This window comes from Orcinus orca, chromosome 15 (assembly GCF_937001465.1).
Source record: "Orcinus orca chromosome 15, mOrcOrc1.1, whole genome shotgun sequence".
NCBI classification, from domain to species: Eukaryota; Metazoa; Chordata; class Mammalia; order Artiodactyla; family Delphinidae; genus Orcinus; species Orcinus orca.
The window spans coordinates 49,652,221-49,675,596 of NC_064573.1; the positions used below are offsets into that span (position 1 = coordinate 49,652,221).

General features: G+C 45.9%; 1 protein-coding gene across 6 annotated transcripts in view; it reads right to left on the reverse strand.

Moving 5' to 3' along the window:
- Positions 1–23,376, reverse strand: part of LAMA3 (laminin subunit alpha 3) — a 242,767-nt gene that overhangs the window by 206,048 nt on the left and 13,343 nt on the right. For all 6 annotated transcript variants that reach the window (XR_004485306.2, XR_007471729.1, XM_004273749.4 and 3 more), the window contains exon 2: positions 18,465–18,617. Coding sequence is in view for 4 of the 6 variants with exons in the window: in XM_004273749.4 (XP_004273797.1) it covers positions 18,465–18,617 (153 nt within the window). In the remaining 2 variants the exon portion in view is untranslated. The remainder of the gene's footprint in view (positions 1–18,464; positions 18,618–23,376) is intronic.

The window sequence follows — 23,376 nt, forward strand, 5'->3', positions numbered from 1 at the left end:
AAGACAGACCGACCCAGTTGAAGCAGGTAATCAAGACAGGTCCCAGCACCCAGGAGAGGGACAAAAGGGTTGCAACTCTGAGAGCTGGTGCCGCTCCAGGCAGGAAGTCTCCCGTGTTCTAGAATTAGATCTCAGGGTCCCAGCCACAGACTACACGCTCTCACATAACTGATGAAAGAGAAGAAGACTCTCAAGATCCAGACATCATCGTGATGAACTCGTAGGGTAACCAGCCACTCTGGTTTGCCTGGGACTGTCCTGGTTTTAGTAACAAAAATCCTGCAACCCAGAAAAGCCCTTAGTCTCCAACAAAGTGGGACGGCTGGTCACGTTATGACCAGGCCTAGTACTGACCCAACGAACTCCTTTTTATCTTTGAAAGACCAGTGGAAAGGCTGCTGCCTTGTGAAATCTTCCCCACACTCCCCAAGCAGAGGTCGTAGCTCGCTCCATGATGGTTACACTTCTCAGGGTGCACGCTGATTCTGCATTCGTGCATTTGACTCCCCAAGAAGCACGTGAAATCCCAGAATTTTATGTGAATATACCGGAGGGAACCTGTCATAAATGCCGGGGAAGGAGAAGAGAGGTGGAGAGGACCCTGTTGCTAAGGTGTGACGTGGGGACCTGATGTTAGTGGGGCCCCAGGACAGCTCAAGGCCAACCAAGTGCGGTCCCCGAGCTAGAAATCCGGGCTCCTCCGCTTTGCTCGCTGGCCTGCGGCTCAGTCCACAACCTGAAGCTCTGTCTGCTGGGATTAGTGCCCCAAGATTGAGGAAATGCAGGGCCACAAAACAGGAAAACGGAGCAGGTGGCTGCAGTCACAGGAAGAAGAGGGAGAGGTGACACCTGTGAGAAGGATTTGTCAAGTCAAATTATTACAATAATCGTAAGGAGGAGGGAGAGAAAAACTAGCATTTGTTGAGGATTTATGACGTGCCGGGTACTAATGCCTCTGTGTTTCAGTAGCCTTTACAATAACCCTAGTGTTTTGGTACTAATATTCTCTCTACTTCATAGATGCAGAAACTAAAGTTTGCAGAAGACGCGGAACGTGTTTACGGTCACAGAGAGTCGGTGACAAAGCCAGGACTCAGACCCACGTCTGATTCCAAAGCCCAGGCTGGTATGCAGTTAGCTGTGCAGGCAGCCACAGGGCCAGACGGGGCCAAAGGAGGAGTGCGGGCCTTTCTTCAAGGAGTCATTCCTCCCTGGTTGTCCTGCAGAGACAGAAGTTGCTGCCCAGCCTGATTTTCTGACCCTGTGTGTACCGTGCCCAAGAAAGCCAGCAACAGGAGGAGCACGAAGAGTTACCTGGCTGTGAGGATGTCTGCCCCAGTCTCCAGGTCTGTGTGTCCCTAGCATAGTGTCTGTTATCACTGGCGATGGGAGGCTTTGCCCCCCGCCCCTGACCTCATCTTCTCCACTGCCCGCCCTGCTTCTGGCTCAGCCTACGCCCTGCTCTTCACTCCCCAGGGAGGCCGGCTGATGAGCAGAGAGTCCTTCCGGCCCCTCCCTGCTCAGAGTGTGGCCCCCAGGCCAGGAGCCAGGCATCACCGGGAGCATCTCAGAAATGCAGAATCTAGAGGCACGCCTGCAACCTCTGAGTCAGACCTGTCATTTGAAGAGATGATTCAGATGTACACTCAAGTCGAGAGGCACTGGCCCAGCCCACAAAATATATCCTTTTCTCCATCAGGCGCACATTGCTAGCGCTGTTCTCTCTCCTGTGGAAACCCAGTCTCAAGTGAGTTTTAAGTCAATGTATTACCTCTCCCAACAGCATTAGCCTTTTAACAGCTTTATCCTCAGTGAAAGGAATTCCAGGGGTGGGTGGACAGGCTGCTCTACACCCTGAAATCACACCATGCCCACAGCCGCCAAACCATTTCCATAGAAAGCTGGCCCAGTTTTTCCAGCAATGGACTATGTCTTCTCCGGGCTATGACTGCAGACCAGTTTGGGGGACAAAATAAGTATTTCAGGTAGCCAAATTACAAGCTAATGGTGCAAGTCTATCTTCTCTAGGATAATATGTCGAGCAAGAAATTTCAGCAGAGAACATGCTTTAGTAAATAAGCTCCAATTGTTCTCCAAAGTAAGCAATAACTCTTAGCAAGAGTAGCAATGATGGTAGGAAGAGGTACAACGTGGGCGAGAAGGGGTCTTTTGAAAGAATGCCTTGAGGAGGTGTTATGAGTCATGATATGCACGCTTAGGATAAATCCCTATATATTTAGAAATGAACCCTCTCTCAGCTGTCAACACACACATTATTATCCTACTGTCACTGGAAACATTTAGGGGCAAAAGAAAAAATATTGGGGAATTAAATAGTACAATAGCTAATGAGGCCTTATAATTAAAGGATATATTTGCTCGAGGGAAAACGAACGTATCACATCAGTTCTGAAAGGAAATAGCTTAGTAAAAGCAGGTTCTTTGTCAGTTACGTATTGTAAAAGGAAAATTATAACGTGGCACGCTCTTCAGACAGCATTTAATGCTTGGTCATTCTGCTTGACTCTGAGCTTCTCTGTGACAACCCACTTAAAAAGAAGAAGAATTGAAAACTGAGCCTTAGCCAGCTTGCAAAGTCCGAGTGTTCTCTATAGAATCTCACTGTACTTCTCAAAGTGACTCAGAAATATCATTAACGCTATAAAATAAGAAATGCTTCTATATGAATATACAAATCTTTCAGGCTTAGAATAATCATGAAGTCAGGTAAAATACGTCTTGACAGTTTATTCTAAGTGTTAACCAAATGTATGACTGGAATGAAAACAGTGATTATATTTTTTTACTGTTTCATCAATATACTACTTGTCTTCATCTACATCCCATTTTGTTTAAGAAAAAAGGGTTGGGAGGGATTTAGAACCCTAAATCCTAAAGGATGTACAGAAAACAGCAATATGAAATTACCCAAGAGCAAAAACAAACAAACAAAAGGAGTGAAAGGAAAATGATCAATAGTGATGAAATCTTGAGCCCACAGTGAAGTTTGCACACAAAATACGGGTCATGAAGTTCTATACACTTGCACAGTGTAGCCATAAATTTGCTTTTAGTAGCCAATATAAATAGGGAAACAGGATCCCAGTGTCCATATGTTTTGTTTAGTTTTGTTTTTTAATGCCCCCAAAGAAGCAGAATTATTTCAGGGACTAAAGGGATTTCTCAAATGGATCTTCTTAGGGGAACACTCTGGAAGGTGATGGACAACATCCTGAGAAAGGGACATGGTTCTAACCAAACACACCCCACCCCCACCCACCCCCGCCCAGGGGCCATAGAGGTTCATAGAACTGGAGCAGGGACAGAACGGGAGCATCACGTGCAACATATCACACAGCACCTAAGGTCGGCTCTGCAGCCAGACTGCACAGGTGCCAACCCTGTGTCTACTGAGTGCTCACCTGTGACCATTAGTCATAGGGTCAGGAGGCTACAGAACATCCCTGAGCTCCTGTTTCCTCTTCTAGGAAATAGGAACCTACCCTACAAGGTTGTAGTGAGGATGAAATGAGTTAATACTTGAAAAGTGCTTAGAACGGTTTCCAGCATAGGAAGGATGTTAGCATTAAATTCACATGATAGCTGCCATAGAACTTAACGTTCTCAATTCTAAATTATTCATCTTGTGAAGCAAGGTGTTATTCCTGTTGCTTCACCTTATGAAGCAGATGTTGAAGAATTTTCTAAGACTCATAAGCGGATCTACCACAAGGAAAAGGGCAACAGACCTTCTTACCACCTATTTTTTCTAAATGTTTCAATGAATACTCTAAATGTAAGTGACCAAAAATCCAACTTTTTCATTATGTCTTCAATATGCTCCAAATTGCAAGGGATAAATATTTTACTTACTGTTGCATATGTATGGCTTTTGGTGTATGAGGGACATGTGTACACTGGAGAGATATAGTCAGGAACTCTCTGGACATTCATTCATTCATATATTAAACATACATTCACTGAGTTATTTCTGTGTGCCAGGCATTCTTTATAGGAAGGAACACAATACTGTTCCTTATTTCATGGTCATAATTCAACTGAGCCCTCTCCCTCTCTTCCTCTTTCTCTCTCTCTCTTTCTCTCTCTCTCTCTCTCTCTCTCTCTCTCTCTCCACACACACACACACACACACACACACTTACATTATATGCACTTTCTAAAAATTTACAGTTAGTCACCTCCTCAATAATTCCCTTTCATTCTTTCAGAGATGACAACTGGGGGGATTTTGGTCACTTTCAACCGGTCAAAAAGCATCCTTCGAAAGTCAGAGCGCTGGTGTCACTAGAGCCCCAGTGGGAGATGGAGGACCTACTAGAATGAAGTACTTGAGGAGACTTTCATAAAGCAGCTTTCTACAAAGGAGTGAGCAGGGGTGACAGCTAAGAGCATCTGAGTGCCGTTCCCACCCTGGACCTGCAGGTCAAGGACAGGAAGCTGAGACACAGCTGTTGCTGTAGGAGCCAAGCGACTCAGTAGAAGCATTGAGATCCTGCAGTGGGTGGGGGACAGACACCCCAGCCTCACTCTCCTCCTGCCCTCGAGCTGAGCACGTGCGTGCACATCCCACTGGCCAGACTCTGCCAGACGCCCAAGGGCAGGGAGAATATAGATTCTGCCCGTGAAGGTCAGCTGCTTCGGGCACTGAGCAGCGCGGAGGGTGGCTGGAGGGAGGGGAGGGAGACCATCCCGGTCACGGGGGGACTCGAGGCTACAGTCTTAGACAATTAGCAAACACACCTTGACCTACGTAACCAAGTCTGAGCCAGAGAAGAGACTCGTGGTCACAGAAAGGAGAAGCAGACTTTTCAGGGACAGCATCAATAACGCTGAAGAAAAATGACAGTTCATGGTCTAGAGCAGCGCTGCTCAGAGTGTGGTCCATGGACTGCTTGTGACTCATCCACGGTGAAACAGGGACAGAAACCAAGGGTGAGCACTGAGAAACCTTCATAACAATCGGAAAGAACAAGTTGGCATCGATTGAATTTGATTTTATTAAATGAGGCTTATATTTTGTATGTCTTTAGACTTTATTTTTCAATTCATTTTTCTAAGAATTTGTTTTTATTGTATTTTACAAAGGTACTGGTCTGTGACAGCTTAGAAATGTTTTTTTTTAAAAAAACGGGTCCCTTGTAACAGATGGTTTGAGGAGCCCTGGTCTAAGCAGTGCTTCTCAAATCTTCATGTGCCCTTGGATTGGGCGGTGGTTTTTGCAGCCTTGGGGAGAGTAGGGGGCTCACACGGATGGAGGAAGTGACAAGAGAAGGGAGGAGAGCAGAATCTAGGGCTGAGTGGAGGCTGGCTGGGAGAGTAATAAAAGGAGTTCAAACCATAGCAACCTAGCAACGGGGACAAGCCGGGCAGCCCGGGCAACTTGTCAAACCCACCTGTCCTAAACACCAGACGCTTCCAGGTCCAGCCCTGCCCAGGCCGCGCAGAGCTGGGGAGATACCCTCGCCCTGAAACACAGGGATTTGCAAAATGGCTGCGCTCTACCCAGTCTCCCTGCCCTGGCCTCCCTCCGCAGTAAGGAGGCTGGACTCTGCTTTCCTTGTGGTCCACCTGACCTCAGCCAGGCCCTGGGCTCTGCTCTCTCACCCTGATGTTACCTGCCCCCTGGCTCCACCCACCTGCATCCTCTGATAGAGACACCAGCCTGATTTCGTGCTGCTGGGCCCCCCCAGATGGTGGTGAAGCAGGACGAGGTCCCGAAGCAGGAGGAGGGCGCTGCGTCTCCCCGCCCCTGGTGTGCCCCCTCCATCTCGCTGGAGCTCCTGGGACACCGTGTGCTTAGAATCGGCCATGCGGGGACGGCGAGAGGCTGCTGGGCCAGGGTGATTGCGAGAGACAGGGGAAAGACCCCAATGTTCATTCCGGTTATTCCGCAATGTTGAGCAACTGTAAAGGTAAACATGCAATCTCATCGCTCAGGGTGCTTAAAGTATGTGGCACAGAGCTCGTCACGCATGATGTGCTGAATCGGGAAATTCCTACACTGCAGGACATTGCCGTTAGTGGTTTGAGAGTTAAAGAGAGGAGTGCAAATAGCACGGGAGCTTGCTGTTGAGTTAGAGAGACAAAGGAGCGAGCATGAAGCGTCTCATGTGCAGGCTGCATGCCAAGGAGACCTCGCAAGGAAGAGCGGCAGGAACTTCGGGATGGGATGGGGGCATGTGAAGCCAGGCCCCTCTGGTCTGGAGGGAGCTGCAGAGGTCCCAGGAGGTAGGATGTCCACGCTGCCCACGTCGTGAGGCCTTAGGAGGCTGGGCCAGTGGGTACGGCTGGAGCCAGGCAGGGAGCCTGGTCCTGGTGGAGCCCTAACCCTCCCACCTGGCTCCTCGGGCCACCACTCTGGGGCTGGGAGGGGCGGCCGGGGACACGCACAGCACCCCTCCTGAAGGCGGGCAGGAAAACCAGGTGGTGGTTTGATTTGGGTCTAGTTTTTCTCTAAAGGAAGGAAATGCAATGGAAGAACGGAAAGTGAAAAGCACAGAAACAGGACTAGGGAAAGGAGAGGCTTCAGGAAGAAAAGAGTAAAGGAAAATGTCTCGTGGCACAGGAAGGCTCCAGGGCCACCAGCGGAAAGAGGGGCAGAGGCTCTGGTGCGGGCCCTGGAGGACGGCGGGCAGAGGAGGGAAGGCGCCGGGGCCAGGGATGCCCCGAGACGTTAACGTTTAATACAAGCTCTCGTTGGAACCCTTGTGAAGAATTCATGAAATTCAGTTTTTCCTTATATATGCTTGCCATTAATAGTAATAGGAAAACTGCCATGATTTAAAGCTAAAATATGCCTGAAATCACGAAAGTTTCACAAGGGAAGAAACAGTTTTCAAGACTAGCTAAAGAATAAAAGAGGCTCTTTTTAAAAAAATTCCATTTACTGGGCATTTCTCTGATTCTGTTGGCATTTAAAGATCTCTAGCAGGCCAACCTCATTGAGGGATGAAATGGTCATATCTGGGGGATGGAGGGCATCAGGAAAGCTCCAAGTAAGCTTTTCCATCAATACCTCCAATCCCACCGGGAATAACTGTGCCTATTGCCCTCTCTGTATTGAATTCTTCTTCTTTCCCCAAAAGGAGAGATTTTCCCAATCGTCTTTACTGTCTTTCTAACTCTAAAAGTAATACATGTTCAGTGAAAAAAATACAGATATAATAGCTAACATGGACTGAGTTCTCATAGTGCGTGAGGCATATTTTAAGAGCTTTTCTGTATGACCTTATTAATTCCTCACAACAATCCTATGAGGGTGGTTCTAGATTCATCCCCACATCTCAGATGAAGAAACTGACCCCGAGACATTAACTAAGAGGGCCCCGTGTCACACAGCTGGAAAGTTCTGGAGCCAGATTGGTACCTATGTAATAACCCAGAGCCATGCATCTGAATCACACTGTAAAAGAGATTCACAGAAGAAAGTAAAAATCAATAATTGCTCCATCCAGAAAAAGCACTCAGCATTTTAGATTCCCTCTTTCCTGACTTTTTGCTTTGCTTATACACACAAAGAAAAGGAAATCATACCACGCTATATATACAGCTTACATATAGTTTGCTTTTTTTCCTTCACACTATAGCACGAACATACGTCAGATCAACAAAGACCCCCTCTGTGGCATCCTTCCAATGGTTGCCAATTAATCCATTCAATGAATCAGTCCCCTTTTACTGGACGTGAGATGGTTTCCCACGTTATATAATTATAAACAATGCTCCCAAGAATATCTTTGCTCAAACATTTTAAGCACTTATTTCATTATTTCCTGAGGATAAATTCCTAGAAGTACTAGTTCCATGGCAAACGTAGATAATAATTTTTTAAGATGCAAACATTCTGGGAAGACGTAACATCAGTACTGAGCTTCCAGAACTTTACTGTGAATATATTTATAGATCCTTCACTCACTTGGAAGAGATAAGGCAGTGTAAGCTTATTGGAAGCCTAGAAAAGGAGAGAAGGAGGGGTGTCAATGACAATTTCTCTAAGTAATGATAGTACTAGTCTATGTCTGCCTAGTGCTTCACAAGGATCAAAGCACGTTCACCAACACTGTTCACAAGCATCTCCAGCCATAGCAGGGAGTCCTCCCCACACACACGGGGGAGGGCCTGCCAGGACACTCCAGCCTGCCCGGGTTCTATGCCTCAGTCAGTCTCTTCTCCACCCTAACCACCTCGCTGGGGCCAAAGGCTGGCACAGCAGCCTAGGTCCTTCCCAAGAAACCAAGTGGCTCTCCTTCTGGTCAATTCCCAGTTCCACAGAACTCAATACCGGTGCCTTGGCGTGCCATCTTCCTCCTATCTTCTTAACTGCATGGCCAGTCCTCAAAGAAAGAGGATTAACCTTTTCTAGAAGGTACCAAGGGCTTTGTTTCTGTTTATTTTTCTCTCGGCAGCATAAGCCATGATCCGGGGAGTTTTCAAGAAATGAACCCCGGTGCATGTTTGCCGTCTAGCTCTTTGAGAGACGAATTTGATGGGGGCCGACCCACAGCCGGGGGGCTACCCCCTCTAGTGCCTCTTCCTGGACTGCAGACCTCACCCTCCCATGGGAGGCCAAACCCTGGTTATCACCCTTCCTGACAAGAAAGATCCCTCTGACCACTCTGCAATGGCCTTAATCCTGGCACACAGCTGAACACCAGAGTCACAATGGTGTGAGACTCAGGGTGACCTGGTAAGAGTCCCAAGAGGTCCCAAGAAAGTCACAGTGACCTTTGTTTAGCACTTTATCATATTAACATATATTCATAGAGAGTTTGGGAGAAAATTCCAGTAGAAAAATGTTGCTGCTTTCCAGTACAATTCCTGTCCCTGCTTCTGATTCTTGGTTTTATGTTGTCTGACTACAGCCTACTGAATGTTTTGGAAGGAAACATATTTAACTCATTTTCTGTTATGTCTGTTATACTTGTGGTGCTGGTTATGTGGGAACTAGCAAATGTAAATAGGGATATTTAAGAAATAGAGCCCAGCGGTTCATGGTTAGAGCAAGACACAAAATCAAATGGGATACTATAAAAAGAATAGTATTGAAATGTTTCTTTCCATTTAATTCATCATGTATTGAGGATGTAGGACCTTCCAGGACTGTGTGTGTGTGTGTGTATGTGTGTGTGTGTGTGTGTGTGTGTGTGTGTGTGTGTGGTACGCGGGCCTCTCACTGTTGTGGCCTCTGCCGTTGCAGAGCACAGGCTCCAGACGCGCAGGCTCAGCGGCCATGGCTCATGGGCCCAGCCGCTCCGCGGCATGTGGGATCTTCCCGGACCGGGGCACGAACCCGTGTCCCCTGCATCGGCAGGTGGACTCTCAACCACTGCGCCACCATGGAAGCCCCCTTCCAGGACTTTTAAGGCCCATGGAGAAAAAGAAGACTATGATACGATCCTTGACCTTAAAGGAGCTCACGGTGTACCAAGCCTTCGTGACAGAGCATAGCAACTGCCTCAGAGTAAACAGAAACAGAAGGGAGGGAAACAAGCAGTCAGGGAAGGTTTCCAGCAGGTGGTAACCTGAGTTACCTTGGGAAGGAGGTAGCCAGACCAGGTGGTGAGCATGAACAGCACCCAAACAGGGCCACAAAGCAGGAAATGTCATGGAGTGTTTAGGGAATTACCAGTAGGTCCCTACTGATGTGACGTAGGGTCTGTGGGAGAAAGTGGCATCTAGAAAAGAGGCTGGTGAAAAGGCAGGAACTAGACTGTGAGGGGACTTATACGCCAAGCCAGGAAACTTGGACTTTATTCTGAAAGTAATGGGGAGCCAACTAGAGGATGTTCATCAGGGAGAATGACACGTTTAAACCTTTCTTTCGCTCCGGAAGCAGTGAGAAAGATTGACAGGTAGATGCCCGGAAAACAGCCAACCTCAGTCATCTCTACTGTTTCTCAGCTCATCTTTCTGCACCATGAGTGACTGCAGAACTAGGGGAGGGACCTGAGAGCAGAGGCTGGGAGATGGGTTAGAAGGCTGGTGGACTAATCACAGGTAAAGCTGTCAAAGGACCAACTAGGGTAGCACGGTATTGATGAGAGGAGGAACGGGACTCCAGGATATTAAGAATCAAGACGTAATAATTAATCAGATGGTAAGGAGCGGCAGGAGGGGGAAATGCAGGAATGTGGAAGAGACTCAGTGAGTCATATGCTGGTATACTGGCTCCTGGAAAGAAGCCTTGATGTGTATAACATTGGTTGATTCCTGTGGTGTAAATGCTCCCACCAGGCTGATGTCAGTGGATACAGAGCTGGGAAGAGATACACAATCTCAGCTTTCACCACAGGTGGGAGCCACCTGCAGCACACAGAAGAGACTGCCTGGCTGACTAGAGAGCTTGCTTCCCTTCTAGAGCAACAGCTAGACTACGTTTCCTGCCTTCTCTGTAGTTACTCAGTCTACGTCTTTGAACCGTTGTTTGGAGCGGGTGACCAGGCCAGGATGGGTTACGCTTCAACTATTCATGAATGAGAAATAAACTAGCATTGTATTTAGCCACTAGCATCAGATCTATCTGTTTCAATCTTAAGTAACCTTAGGTAATAATCTTAAGTAATACATGGAGTAAATGTTAATTCAACTTTATGGCTTGAGGAAATGGGTAGATGGTAGAAAAATATATTGAGAAAAAAGAATACATCAATTGAGGAAAAAAATACTGAAAACAACCAACATGGCCAGAGAATACACCGTTTTTAGGTCAGAAACTATTTCCCAGGCATTATTTTCTATAGTAGTGTTTAAAGATCTTGGAATCTATTCACAAACATACATTACCGATGTTGTTTGGGATAGTGATTCAGAGAACTAAGCAAAGTTGACATCTCAGGATTCTATTCTGTTGCTGTGGATCCACTTAGCTTCTTTGAGTTTTTTATACATGAAAAGAAAATGCCAGGACTTCCCTCGTGGCGCAGTGGCTGAGAGTCCGCCTGCCGATGCAGGGGACACGGGTTCGTGCCCCGGTCCGGGAAGATCCCACATGCCGCGGAGCGGCTGGGCCCGTGAGCCATGGCCACTGAGCCTGCGCGTCCGGAGCCTGTGCTCCGCAACGGCAGAGGCCACAACAGTGAGAGGCCCGCGTACCGCAAAAAAATAAAAAAAAGAAAGAAAAAGAAAATGCCAGACTGCCAGATTCCTCCTAATGTGTAAGTTCCTTAAAAAGCACTTCAAAGGCAAATTGCCATTTCTAGGTTATTACAGTAGCATAAAGGACAAAATTGCATCCCTAGTAGCTCAGGAGATTTTATCAGTCCCTATTTTTCTACCCACTAACAAATTATTTGCTTTCAAGGGTTGAGTCTCATGATTATATGTTCATTAATAGAATATTTATTAATTATAAATTTGCTCTGAATAAGACATGTATCTTGTGTTATTCCTCTAAAATACTTAAGTGATGTTGCAAAGAGACCCAAGTATTATAAGTGGAACCAATTATCTAGTTAATTACAGGGACAATGCTGGTCCACTCCCACCCAGAGATTTGGTCTCACAGCAATATGCTTCCACTGGTACTACATGCCTGGGAAATTCAGACCGACCCTGAGTCATCCTTGGCTCATTCTACATTCACTTGACAAATATTTATTGAGCATCTACTATGTGCTGAACACTATGCAAGATGTTGGGAGCAGAATATCATGTAGTGAACACAAGGAGACATTGTCCCTGGCTTCCTGAAGTTTACAGGCTAGAGAATTCCTAGAAATTCTAGAAGACTGAGTCAAATCCAATAGTCATCCACTTTCTGGATTGAACTGTATCCACCCAGAGACCCAACTGAGTCAGACTCTTAATGACCCAGGCAACCCGAGAACCAATTTAATCCCCCAAACCACACACTCAGGAAGAATCAGAAAGTAGCCCAGGCCTTCCTCCCATCTGAGTCAGAACTGACAAGGGCTACAAAGAATGTTTTGGATTCATCCACCGAAGTCTCATAAAAGTTGAAGAGGACCAGGAAAAAAAAAAAAAAAGCTCGTAGAAGGCATCTGAATACTAAATTCACTCTCAGATGCATCTGGACCCTGAGGAGTTCACAATCTATGCTGAGTTCATGAAAAAATAGGTAGACTAATGGGAAATTTCTCTGTGACCTATTGTTTTTCTTTAAAAGTTATAATCCTGTTTCCTTCGTTACTCTTAATTTGAGAGCTTTAGAAACATTTTTCTGGATTTTCTACTTACTGCATTTTAAATAACTTGTTCATAGTATTTGCTTGTGTGGACGCCTAGTGGGGTTTCTGGACCTCAGTCTTGGCCCCTTTCTTCCCTGTCTTAGTTTGGGTCCTCTCTAAAACCAATTCTGGGGCTTCCCTGGTGGCTCAGTGGTTAAGAATCCGCCTGTCAATGCAGGGGACACGGGTTTGAGCCCTGGTCTGGGAACATCCCATGTGCCACGGCGCAACTCAGCCCGTGCGCCACAACTACTGAGCGCGTGTGCCACAACTACTGAAGCCTGTGCACCTAGAGCCCGTGCTCTGCAACAAGAGAAGCCACCACAATGAGAAGCCCGCGCATCGCAACAAAGAGTAGCCCCCGCTCGCCGCAACTAGAGAAAGCCTGCGCGCAGCAACAAAAACCCAACACAGCCAAAAATAAATACATAAATAACTTTAAAAAAAAATAAATAAAACCAATTCTGAGATAAAGACTTGGGTACAGGTAGTTGATCTGGGAGTTGATCTCAAGAAGTATAAATTGGGAGAGGGACACAGAGGAGGGAGAAAAGCCAATGACTGAGGTGTTAATAGGCAGATTCCACCAGGGCCAACTGGGGCTCCGTCCTGGTGGAGACTCTGAAGAACTGTGAAGAAAGCTCCTCGGAATTGTCCCAAGAAGAGGCAGGGAAATGAGGGGATTTTCCACCAACTCCTGTCTCTTCTGGGCTGAGGGTTGCCTTGGGGGCATTAAATCCTGCACTTCACGGCTAGCTACTCTAAACACGGGCTAAGAAAACTCCCAGGGCCTGGAAAGAGCCCTCAGGCAGGAAGCAGGGAGTCAGGTGGAGGCCCTGGAGATGGTACCTGTGTGAACGGGCACAGGAGCTGTGGTCCGGGCTGCCCACTCAGAGGTCCTGGAGGGCTGAGGGCAGGGTCTGGCCTCACAGCCTTTGCCTCTAACAAGGCCCAAAGGACTGTCTTATCTACGGTAAGATAAGATAAGGGGTCTTATCCAGCCAGGCCCCTTTCCCCAGCAACCCTGCAGAACAGGGCGCAAAGGCATCTTTTCATACCTCCAGCCTCTAAGGCAAACATTCATTCCTTTTGCGGTGGGGGGGGGGGGGGTGTTTGTTTGCTTTGTCTTTGTTTATTTCTACTACTAATAGGTTAAAAACAGTACTCTTGAGGGCATGACAAGTTGTGTAAAAGCCTTAAAATTCTTCTTGAGATGGTTTTTCTGTTGTTCCCTGGAACCCATGAGTCAGGCTTGTTCTGCTGGGGATCCTGTCTTGCCCCTGTGCTGGTCCTCCTCTTCCTTCCCAGCTGAGATCCAGCCCCTCCCAACCTCCCGGCCACCTTGACTTCAAGGGACCATGAGAACCCCTGCCTTACCCACATTCACGTGTTTTTCCTTATATCTCACCCTGGGGGAGGAAAAGCAGAGTGAATATAGGGAATCCACAGAGTAAGGTTCGTTGTGATTCTGAAGGAAATCCAGGAGCGTAACTCAAGCCCATTGCTACACCTTCTTATCTCACAGCGGGGGATGGCCAGAGGTCACGCCCCACCAGGAAGAAACAAATGTCCTTACATTCCAAAAATTCCCCTTTTAAAAACCGGACATCCACATTTTGCTTCAAATGTCAAAATAAACTCATTATACTTGGCCAGACAAGATGAAAGTTTCCAGTAACACATTCTGTTCTTATTCTATAGCCTAAAACTGATTAGTAATATATAATGTAATGAACTTGAACAGCCCCAGAATATGCCACTGCCCCTGGAGAACTGCAGAACCTTCCTACGTTTGCCACCTTGTAAGGAGGAAAACTGCCCTTCAAGATCAAGTCCTGAAGGCAACGTTCTCACTTGTCAAACTGTGTTGGCCAAGAAAAATAACAATGAAAAGCACCAAGCAGTCCAAAACACAACAGAAAAAAGTAACCACCTCGCGACAACGTAAGCTGTCAAACTGACTGCAGCACATCAAAGTCAAATTCCAGTTCTCAATAGCTAGAAAAAAAGTGGTTTCGTAATAACAAGTTCATGGCCTATATTTTATTTCCCAACCATGCATCAAGATTTGTACTTCCTTAAGTCAGAAGGAGAAAGACAAATACCATATGATATCACTTATATGTGAATCTAAAATATGACACAAATTAACCTATCTATGAAACAGGAACAGAATCATGGACATAGAGAACAGACTGGTGGTTGCCAAGTGGGAAAGGGTTGGGGGAGGGATGCAGCGGGAGGTTGGGGTTAGCAGATGTAAGCTTTTATATACAGGATGGATAAACAACAAGGTCCTACTGTATAGCACACAGAACTATATTCAATATCCTATGATAAACCATAGTGGAAAAGAATATTAAAGAAAGAATGTATATATATGTATAACTGAATCACTCTGCTGTACAGCAGTAATTAACACAACATTGTAAATCAACTATACTTCAATTAAAAAATAAATTTAAAAAACTAAGAAAAAGAAAGATTTGCACTTCCTAAATCTAAGGTCTGTAGGTCGCTATTCAATTATGAAATCTAACCTCTCAGTGACACTTTCATGGTTAATTCCAGCAAAAAGGAGAAAATACAGATCCCACTACTGGGGCATAAAATATGATTCTTACAAGATAAAACACGCTTGTTAAAGCACGTGTTGCTCCAAGACAAGGAAAAAGAAACATCCTCAGTCTGACATAATGTATATTGCGTTCCCTGCTTCTAGACTTTTCTAGAGTATTTTCTATGGGATTATATACAGTATTTTCTAGAGGAGCAGAAGTTAGGAGTCGGTCTGTTTTAATAATGAGTGTTTACTAAAGTTCACTTTGTTTTAATAAATAAAAACTTACTTAAAAACCACCAGCCTGAAGAGGTTTAAAAACAAAGTAGTCAACTCATTCAAACCTCACGGCAATCCTATGAGGCGAGCACTAGTATCATCTCACTTTATAAATGTGGAAACTGCAAGAGAGAGCAGTGAAGTCTGTGGCTCAGGGTCACACAGAGAGTAAGCAGTGCCTCAGGGCATGGACCGGGGTGGGCTGACCCTAGGACCCACACTCCCAGCCACCTACAGAGGAGCATCCCAGCCAGGATGGAGGTGGGTGGGCACAGTCTTCATGAAGATGTTTACCATGGCTCATGTCTGTCAGCAACCAGCAAATTACTAAACTGTTCCTACACTGGTGTTTTTTTAATTCATCTATCTCATTTAAGGATTTTTAGATACATCAAAAGGGTACTTTTAAAAGGTAGGTTTTTTGTTTTTTTGGGTTTTTTTGCGGTATGCGGGCCTCTCACTGTTGTGGCCTCTCCCATTGCGGAGCAACAGGCCCCAGACGCGCAGGCTCAGCGGCCATGGCTCACGGGCCCAGCCACTCCGTGGCATGTGGGATCTTCCCGGACCGGGGCACGAACCCGTGTCCCCTGCATCGGCAGGCGGACTCTCAACCACTGCGCCACCAGGGAAGCCCAAAAGGTAGGTTTTTTTAAAAAAATAGCCTTAAGGGAAAAAGAACAAATCCACAGGGCACTGTGTAAACATCACTTAATGGGTTAAAATTCCCAGCTAACTACAGAAATCCTCAGTTTAAAAAGTGGTATGACAGGTAAATCCTAGTCATTATAGGCAAAATCTCTACTGAATTAATGCTAGAAGGATAAGACTAATTCATAGTTGAAACTGGGGTTATGGAGTCTTTCACACCATGACGGATCTCCCTGAATTATCTCAGATGCAAACTGACGGTGAAAATATTCTCAGGAGAGGCCTGATTTAACAAAACATATGGGCAGAAGAGGTGGAAAACCCTTCTATCACCAAATTGAAGACAGCACGTTCATTGGAAGGAATCTCAGTATCATTCGATTTCCAGTCTGTGGGATGCATTTCCCTTTTGTATTTCTTATGTATCCCAAACACCAAGAATAGCACATAGTAGGTACTCAAGAAATATTTGTTGAAGGAATAGGGTGAAATATATGAGAGGCATTGCCTGGTCTGAAGGAGGGAAAAAGAAGGTGCATTAATTTTCTGCTGCTGTTTAACAAATTACCGCAAACTTAGTGGCATAAAACACCACCATTTATTATCTTGTGGTTCTTTACGTCAGGAGTCTGGGCATGATGCAGCCAGGTTCTCTGCCCAGGGTCAAGGCTGCTATCAAGGTAATCACCAAATGCCTGGGAAGACCCACTTCCGAGTTGCACATGTTGTTAGCAGAATCCATATTCTTATGGTTCCTGAGGTTCCTGCTTTTTTTGCTGGCTGTTGGCTGGGGCCTCTCTCAGTTTCTAGAACTCACTCTTAGGTCCTTGCCATGTGGCCATCACCACAGGCAGCTTTCCCCTTCAAGGTCAGCAGGAAAATTTCTCATGTTTCAAATCTCTTTCTTGGGGTAGGGCTCAGTCACTTTTTTTGTTTGTTTTTGTTTTTGTTTTTTTGCGGTACGCGGGCCTCTCACCGCTGTGGCCTCTCCCGTTGCGGAGCAACAGGCTCCGGACGCGCAGGCTCAGCGGCCATGGCTCACGGGCACAGCTGCTCCGCGGCATGCGGGATCCTCCCAGACCGGGGCACGAACCCGCGTCCCCTGCATCGGCAGGTGGACTCCCAACCACTGCGCCACCAGGGAAGCCCAGGGCTCAGTCACTTTTAAGAGCTCCCTTAATTAGGAGAGGTCCCTCAGGATAGTCTCCCTTTTGAGCAGCTGACTTGGGACCTTAAACGCATCTGCAAAATCCCTTCATCTTTGTCATGTGATGCCACTTTATCACGGAAGTGACATCCATCGTATTTCTAGTGCTGTCCACAGTCAAAAGAGAGGGCCATGTACACCAGGAGGGAAGCATTGTGGGGACCATCTTAGCCTACCACAGGAGGACAGGTCTGAGTCAGGTACCCTCGTGGACCAGCTGGCCAAACAAGGACGAAAACTATGGTAGTCAGTGTCCACAGAGTCAGAATTTCCAGGAAGGAGAATGCTATAAAAACATCTCTGCCATACCCATGTTCATAGTAGCATTATTCACAATAGCATAAGGGCAGAAGCAACCCAAGTGTCCATTGATGGATGAATGGATAAACAAAATGTGATACCCATACAATGGAATATTATTCAGCCTTTAAAAGAAAGGAGGGGCTTCCCTGGTGGCACAGTGGTTGAGGGTCCGCCTGCCGATGCAGGGGACACGGGTTCGTGCCCCGGTCCGGGAATATCCCACATGCCGCGGAACGGCTGGGCCCGTGAGCCATGGCCGCTGAGCCTGTGCGTCCGGAGCCTGTGCTCCGCAACGGGAGAGGCCACAACAGTGAGAGGCCCGCGTACCACAAAAAAAAAAAAAAAAAAAAGAAAGGAAATTCTGACACATGCTGCAACATGGATGAACCCTGAAGACATTCTGCTAAGTGACACAAGCCAGTCACAAAAGGACAAATACGGTATGATTCCACTTATATGAGGTATCAAGGGTAGTCAAATTCATAGAGATAGAAGGTAGAATGGGGAGTTAGTGTTTAATGAGTACACAGGGCCAGTTCTGCAAGACAAAAAAGAGTTCTGGAGATTGATTTCACAACCACATGAATCTGTTTAACACTACTGAACTGGACACTTAAAAATGGCTAATATGGGCTTCCCTGGTGGCGCAATGGTTGAGAGTCTGCCTGCCGATGCAGGGGACGGGGGTTCATGCCCCGGTCTGGGAAGATCCCACATGCCCCACATGCCGCGAAGCGGCTGGGCCCGTGAGCCATGGCCGCTGAGCCTGCGCGTCCGGAGCCTGTGCTCTGCAACGGGAGAGGCCACAACACTGAGAGGCCCACGTACCACAAAAAAAAAAAAAAAAAGGCTAATATATTAAACTTTATGTTATATGTACTCTACCACTGCCAAAAATACCTTTGCCAATGATACTACTTACAACTATTTTTTAACTCATTTAATAGACGGGTATGGGTGTCTGCCTCGTGACACGCACTGTGCTGGGTGACAAGGGACACAAATATTAATGTAACAGGTTTCACAGTGATTAGTGAACTGAAACTGAAGTTTGTTTTTAAAATAATCATTATTATATCAGAAATAACCACAGAGGATATATGTATATGTATGACTGATTCACTTTGCGGTACAGCAGAAACTAACACAACATTGTAAATCAACTCTACTCCAATAAAAAATTAAGTAAAGAAAGAAATAACCACAGAAACAATGATCCGAACTAATTTTTCCTCATTCCAGATGAAATGCCCCAACTCACCTGCCCCAGATCCAAGGTGACGTTGACTTTGTTGTATTGCGTGCCTGAGGAGAGAGGAGGGCTTTGCCACCACAGTTCAGATCCATCAATTGCGTTGGTGATGGGGTGTGCTTTCCTGGGGTCCTCAGAATTGCAATAGTCACAGAACTGGCCCTGAAATAATAAAGCTCTCGTTTTATTGTCAAGTAGTTTTTTCTTATCAATTTAGTAGAAGAGGTCATTGAAACAAAGACCGTTTTCTATAGCTTAGAGAATTCAGCTATTGAATTTCATCATAATGTTTTCTGAAGACAGTAGTAAGGCTTTCTCTTTTTCGTTCAGTCTTAAACCATATCACCTGTTTATACCTCTGTTTATCATGTTTCTAGGACACACATTATATTTATCTTCCATCAGTTAGAGTTATGTTTTTCTTGTCTTGAATGACACTTTAAGAAGAGCCTGTTGTGCCTGAGATGCAATGATGTTCTCCTTCAGCAAATCCTTTTTGCTGTTTACATCCTCCTCTGCAAGTTCTGTGTCAAGCCCTGGGATACAAAGAGGATCCCTGCTCACAGCCCCAGTGGAGGTGATAAGCATACAAGTAACCATAAAGGAAGTAGGTTTGGCAAGAGTATAGAGTGCTGGGTCTAAGGCAGGATGGAAGAGGTGGGATTTCAGCTGCCTGTGACGATGGAGAGGAGGTTGGTAAGTGTCAGTGAGCAGTCAACAAGGAAGGTGTTCCAGGTGGAGGAATGAGCACCAGCAAAGGCACAGAGACCAGCTGGTCCATTTGAACAAGAGCATAAGTAATGGAAAACTACACTTGAAAGGTAAGTGGGGGAGATGTGGCTGGGCTGTGGATACTGGAGTGAGAAGTTGGCAGTTAATTTAGTAGGTAAGTGGGAATCCTGGAGTGGTATTTATTTGATATTATCATCTCTACTGAATTCTGATTCTACTGATATCATCTCATCTTCTTACTGAATTACTCTTTTTCAGTAGGCAGATTCTCTTGATTCTATTTTGTTTTGTTTTATTTTGTTTTGTTTTTGTAATGAATTTTAGCACCATTACCACTCAAAAAGCTGAACAAACGCCTTTCTTATATATTGAATATACTTTTAACTGGTTCAAAGCCTGGTGCTTACCCAGTAGTGGATGTCACATACTGAACTGCTTTGCTCCCCAATTAAATGATCTAAGGGCATAACTACCACATAGGAGAGGGATAGAGAAGCAAACTTAGACCCGCAGCCCCTCCAGAAATGTGCTGTGAGAAAAGGGTAACTCTGCCCCTGACAAGCATCTTGGAAGTTAATTTTTTAATGCTCAAGGATAAATTCGATCCTGGTGTGGAACTAAATGTGTGGCCGAATGTTTTCATCGAGTGTGTTACAGAGGGCTCCTTCATATGTGGTGATATATTATGTACAACTTTATCTTTTGACCCTTCATGAAGATACTTCTGTAACTCAGGAGCAGCACCGTGGGGTATGCAGTCCCATCAGTTCACGAGCCCAGAGGCCACATGTGTCTTGCCTTCCCTATATCACTTCAGCCTAGAATGTCATAGAAGCCCAATAAAGGAATAAACCCCTCAGGGTTTTTCAAAAAATTGTTTGAGTCCTTTCTACAAAATTTTATTATTATAATAAGTATAATTGATAACTATTTAAGCTAGGACCTATTAACATTTATGAGTATTTTGCCCTCTAATGATTTGTATTTTTCCCATTTTCTCCCTAGAAATCATTTTACCAGTTTAATTATTTGGTGAGGGAATTAAATTGTTATTTCTTGAAGTTTAGAAGATTTACACGTGATAGAAGCAAATCTCCTCCAGGGATGTGGATGCTTATAATCTACGTTCATCTCCATCTCCAGAGTATAGATATGAGGAATGGAGATGTTCCTTTTCTGTTGTCATAGATGAATTAAGGACTTACCATTAGAAATAAAAGTCTAAAATCTCTCAGTGGAAAATAAAGGTGAATACCTTTAAGAACTTGGAGCAAGGAATGAGTTCTTAAACAAGATTCAGAAAGCACTGACCACAAAGGAACAGACAGATTTGACGACATTAAAATTAAGAACATTGGGTCCATCAACAGATGAATGGATAAAGATGTGGTATATATATATACCACATACCGCAAAAAAAAAAAAAAACTATATAGAAAGGAAAGCAAAGGAAAAATTAATAAAGGATTCAGGATGATGGTTACCCCAGACTGAGAGAAAAAGAGACAGAAGGTGGGGAAACCATATGGTTAGACATAAGTTATTGCTAAGGCCCTATTTTGAGTTTTGGTAGCAAGTTCATGGGTGCTTATTATACGATTAAAATTTTTTTTTTGGCTGCACTGCACGGCATGCAGAATCTCAGTTCCCCGACCAGGGATCGAACCCGTGCCCCCTGCTGTGGAAGGGTGGAGTCTTAACCGCTGGACCACCAGAGAAGTCCCTTGTTATACTATTTAAAATCCATCCATCCACATACACATTAAGGCTTATCATGCAAGGACCAATGACGAAAGCATGTCTTAAACTGAGGGTCACGAACAATCCCTAATCTAATCTAATTCTGCACCTGAGGTCAAATATATTTTAAATAACCATAAATAAATAAAAGCAGGACAAAAACTGGTAGGAGTCAGAGAAGAGGGGGACAGACAGAGAACAGAGAGGATTCTTACATCCTTGTGTTCAGTTATTCATCCATCCAGGCAACAAACCTGTACTGACCATGTACTCTGTATCAGAAGCTATTCCAGACAGAGATGAGAATATTGAAAGATAAACAAGACAAGGGACTCACGCTCTGAACTGTGTCAAAGCTACTATTAGCCTAGTCATGTGGGAAACAGCAAATGTAACAGAAGGGGCTAGAATGAAAGGGGACAAAACTGTTCAAATAAACAACAAAAGAGAGTAGAGATCCAAGTCTGGAGGTCCCCAGAGGACAAGCTAGTGTTTGCCCAGAAGCCCACAGAGTGACCTACCCTCATTTAGAAAGATGGAAAAAAAAAATAGTCTGTCCTAGCTGCTCACATTTTTGATGATTCTCCTTAACCAAAAGCCTCTCATATATAATACTGTGCAGCTGAATTCACAGCATAAACACTGTCTTGTTCTAAGAAACTAGAGGTTGATTACAGCACCACTCCCTAACACGACTTCTTTTATTGTCTGGTCATTCATTTATTCAACTTTTCCAAATCGCCACCAGGGTGTGGAGCACTGTGTTGGATGCTGGGGCAAAAACAGAGGAACAAACGCTAAGAGCTGGACCCGGCCCCGGAAGAAATCCAGTGGGATAGAAGGGAAGTAACTCAAACACAACATGTCACCAGCAGGGGCTGGGATCAAGCGAGCGTGTGGGGCGTGGGAGCCCAGGAGAGACATGCCACGCCTTCCCTGCCGAATCTTCACCACATTCTCAGATGCGTATCAAATCAGGACCTAAAGACCCAGAAGTGAAGGCTCACAGAGGTGAAGGGCCTCACCTCAAACCACACAGCCGGGACGTGCAGGAACCAGGACCCGTGTGTGGGCCTGGCCACAGTCCTTACAGCTCAGAACGCTTTCCATCCTGGCCTGGCTGCTCTGGAAGCTGCATCAAAGAGCCCGTCTTAGATTTGGATGGAGTGTGAGGCCGCACTGCAATAGCAATTATGTGATTTTCCAAACACCTGCCCACGACCAGATGTGTGGGAAGAGATCCAGCTGAGGAGAGAACCCCGTCTGACAGAAGCTTAGCTGCACCCGTGCCCTGCGGCAGGCACAGAAAACACGGCAAGATCTAACCACGCTCACCCATTGACAGCGCTGTTTCATGATCACCACGTTTGCGCTACCGCGAACCCTCCTCCTCACCATCACTCACCGAGGCTCCTGAGGTTACGTGCCTTAAAGGCACTGTCTCAAGTGGCCAGACCCAAGCCAGCTGGAGCCCTGATGTGGAGAACATTCTGGAGTGTGCCCATTCCCAACTTGGGATTGCTCCTTTACCAAAACCTTGTTCAGAACGCTCTCCATTCTGAGAGGCACAAAGCACATGGGCGTGGTTACCTACAACTCAGACAAGCATCTTGTAAATGTCCTGAGCACCTAAACGTCTGCACAGGGTGGGGTGAAGGGCGACCACACAGCCCAGGAGAGCGTGCAGCTCTGCAGCCCACACACAGCTTTCACCCCACCAGAAGGGGGCGCTTTGCCCTCTAGTGTGCCGGGTTCCTGGAGCAAGGGATTTGAGAGACCAAACAAGGGGCTGCAGGTTGGTTCCTGGTACGTATATTTTAATTTATTTATTTTTTATTTCTTTATCTTTGGCTGTGTTGGGTCTTCGTTGCTGCGTGCGGGCTTTCTCTAGTTGTGGCGAGCGGGGGCTGCTTTTCTTTGTGGTGCGCAGGCTTCTCATTGCAGTGGCTTCTCTTGTTGCAGAGCACGGGCTCTAGGCGTGTGGGCTTCAGTAGTTGCAGCATGTGGGCTCAGTAGCTGTGGCTGGCGGGCTCTAGAGTGCAGGCTCAGTAGTTGTGGCGCACGGGCTTAGTTGCTCAACAGCATGTGGGATCTTCCCGGACCAGGGCTCAAACCCGTGTCCCCTGCATTGACAGGCGGATTCTTAACCACTGTGCCACCAGGGAAGCCCAGGTATGTATCTTTTAAGGCAGATAAGCAAACATCTGCAAAATTTATACCTATTACTCAAAAACTATGTCCACTCAGGCCAAATTACAGAGGGTTTTTCTTTTAATTTGTTTCAAAGAGATGCATTTTGGAGTAGAATGATGGAGGTCTAAATCCTGCCTCTACCAGTCACGGCTTCAAAATGTTAGTCAAACTATTTAGTCTTGGGCTTCCCTGGTGGCGCAGTGAGCCATGGCTCACTGAGCCTGCGTGTCCAGAGCCTGTGCTCCGCAACGGGAGA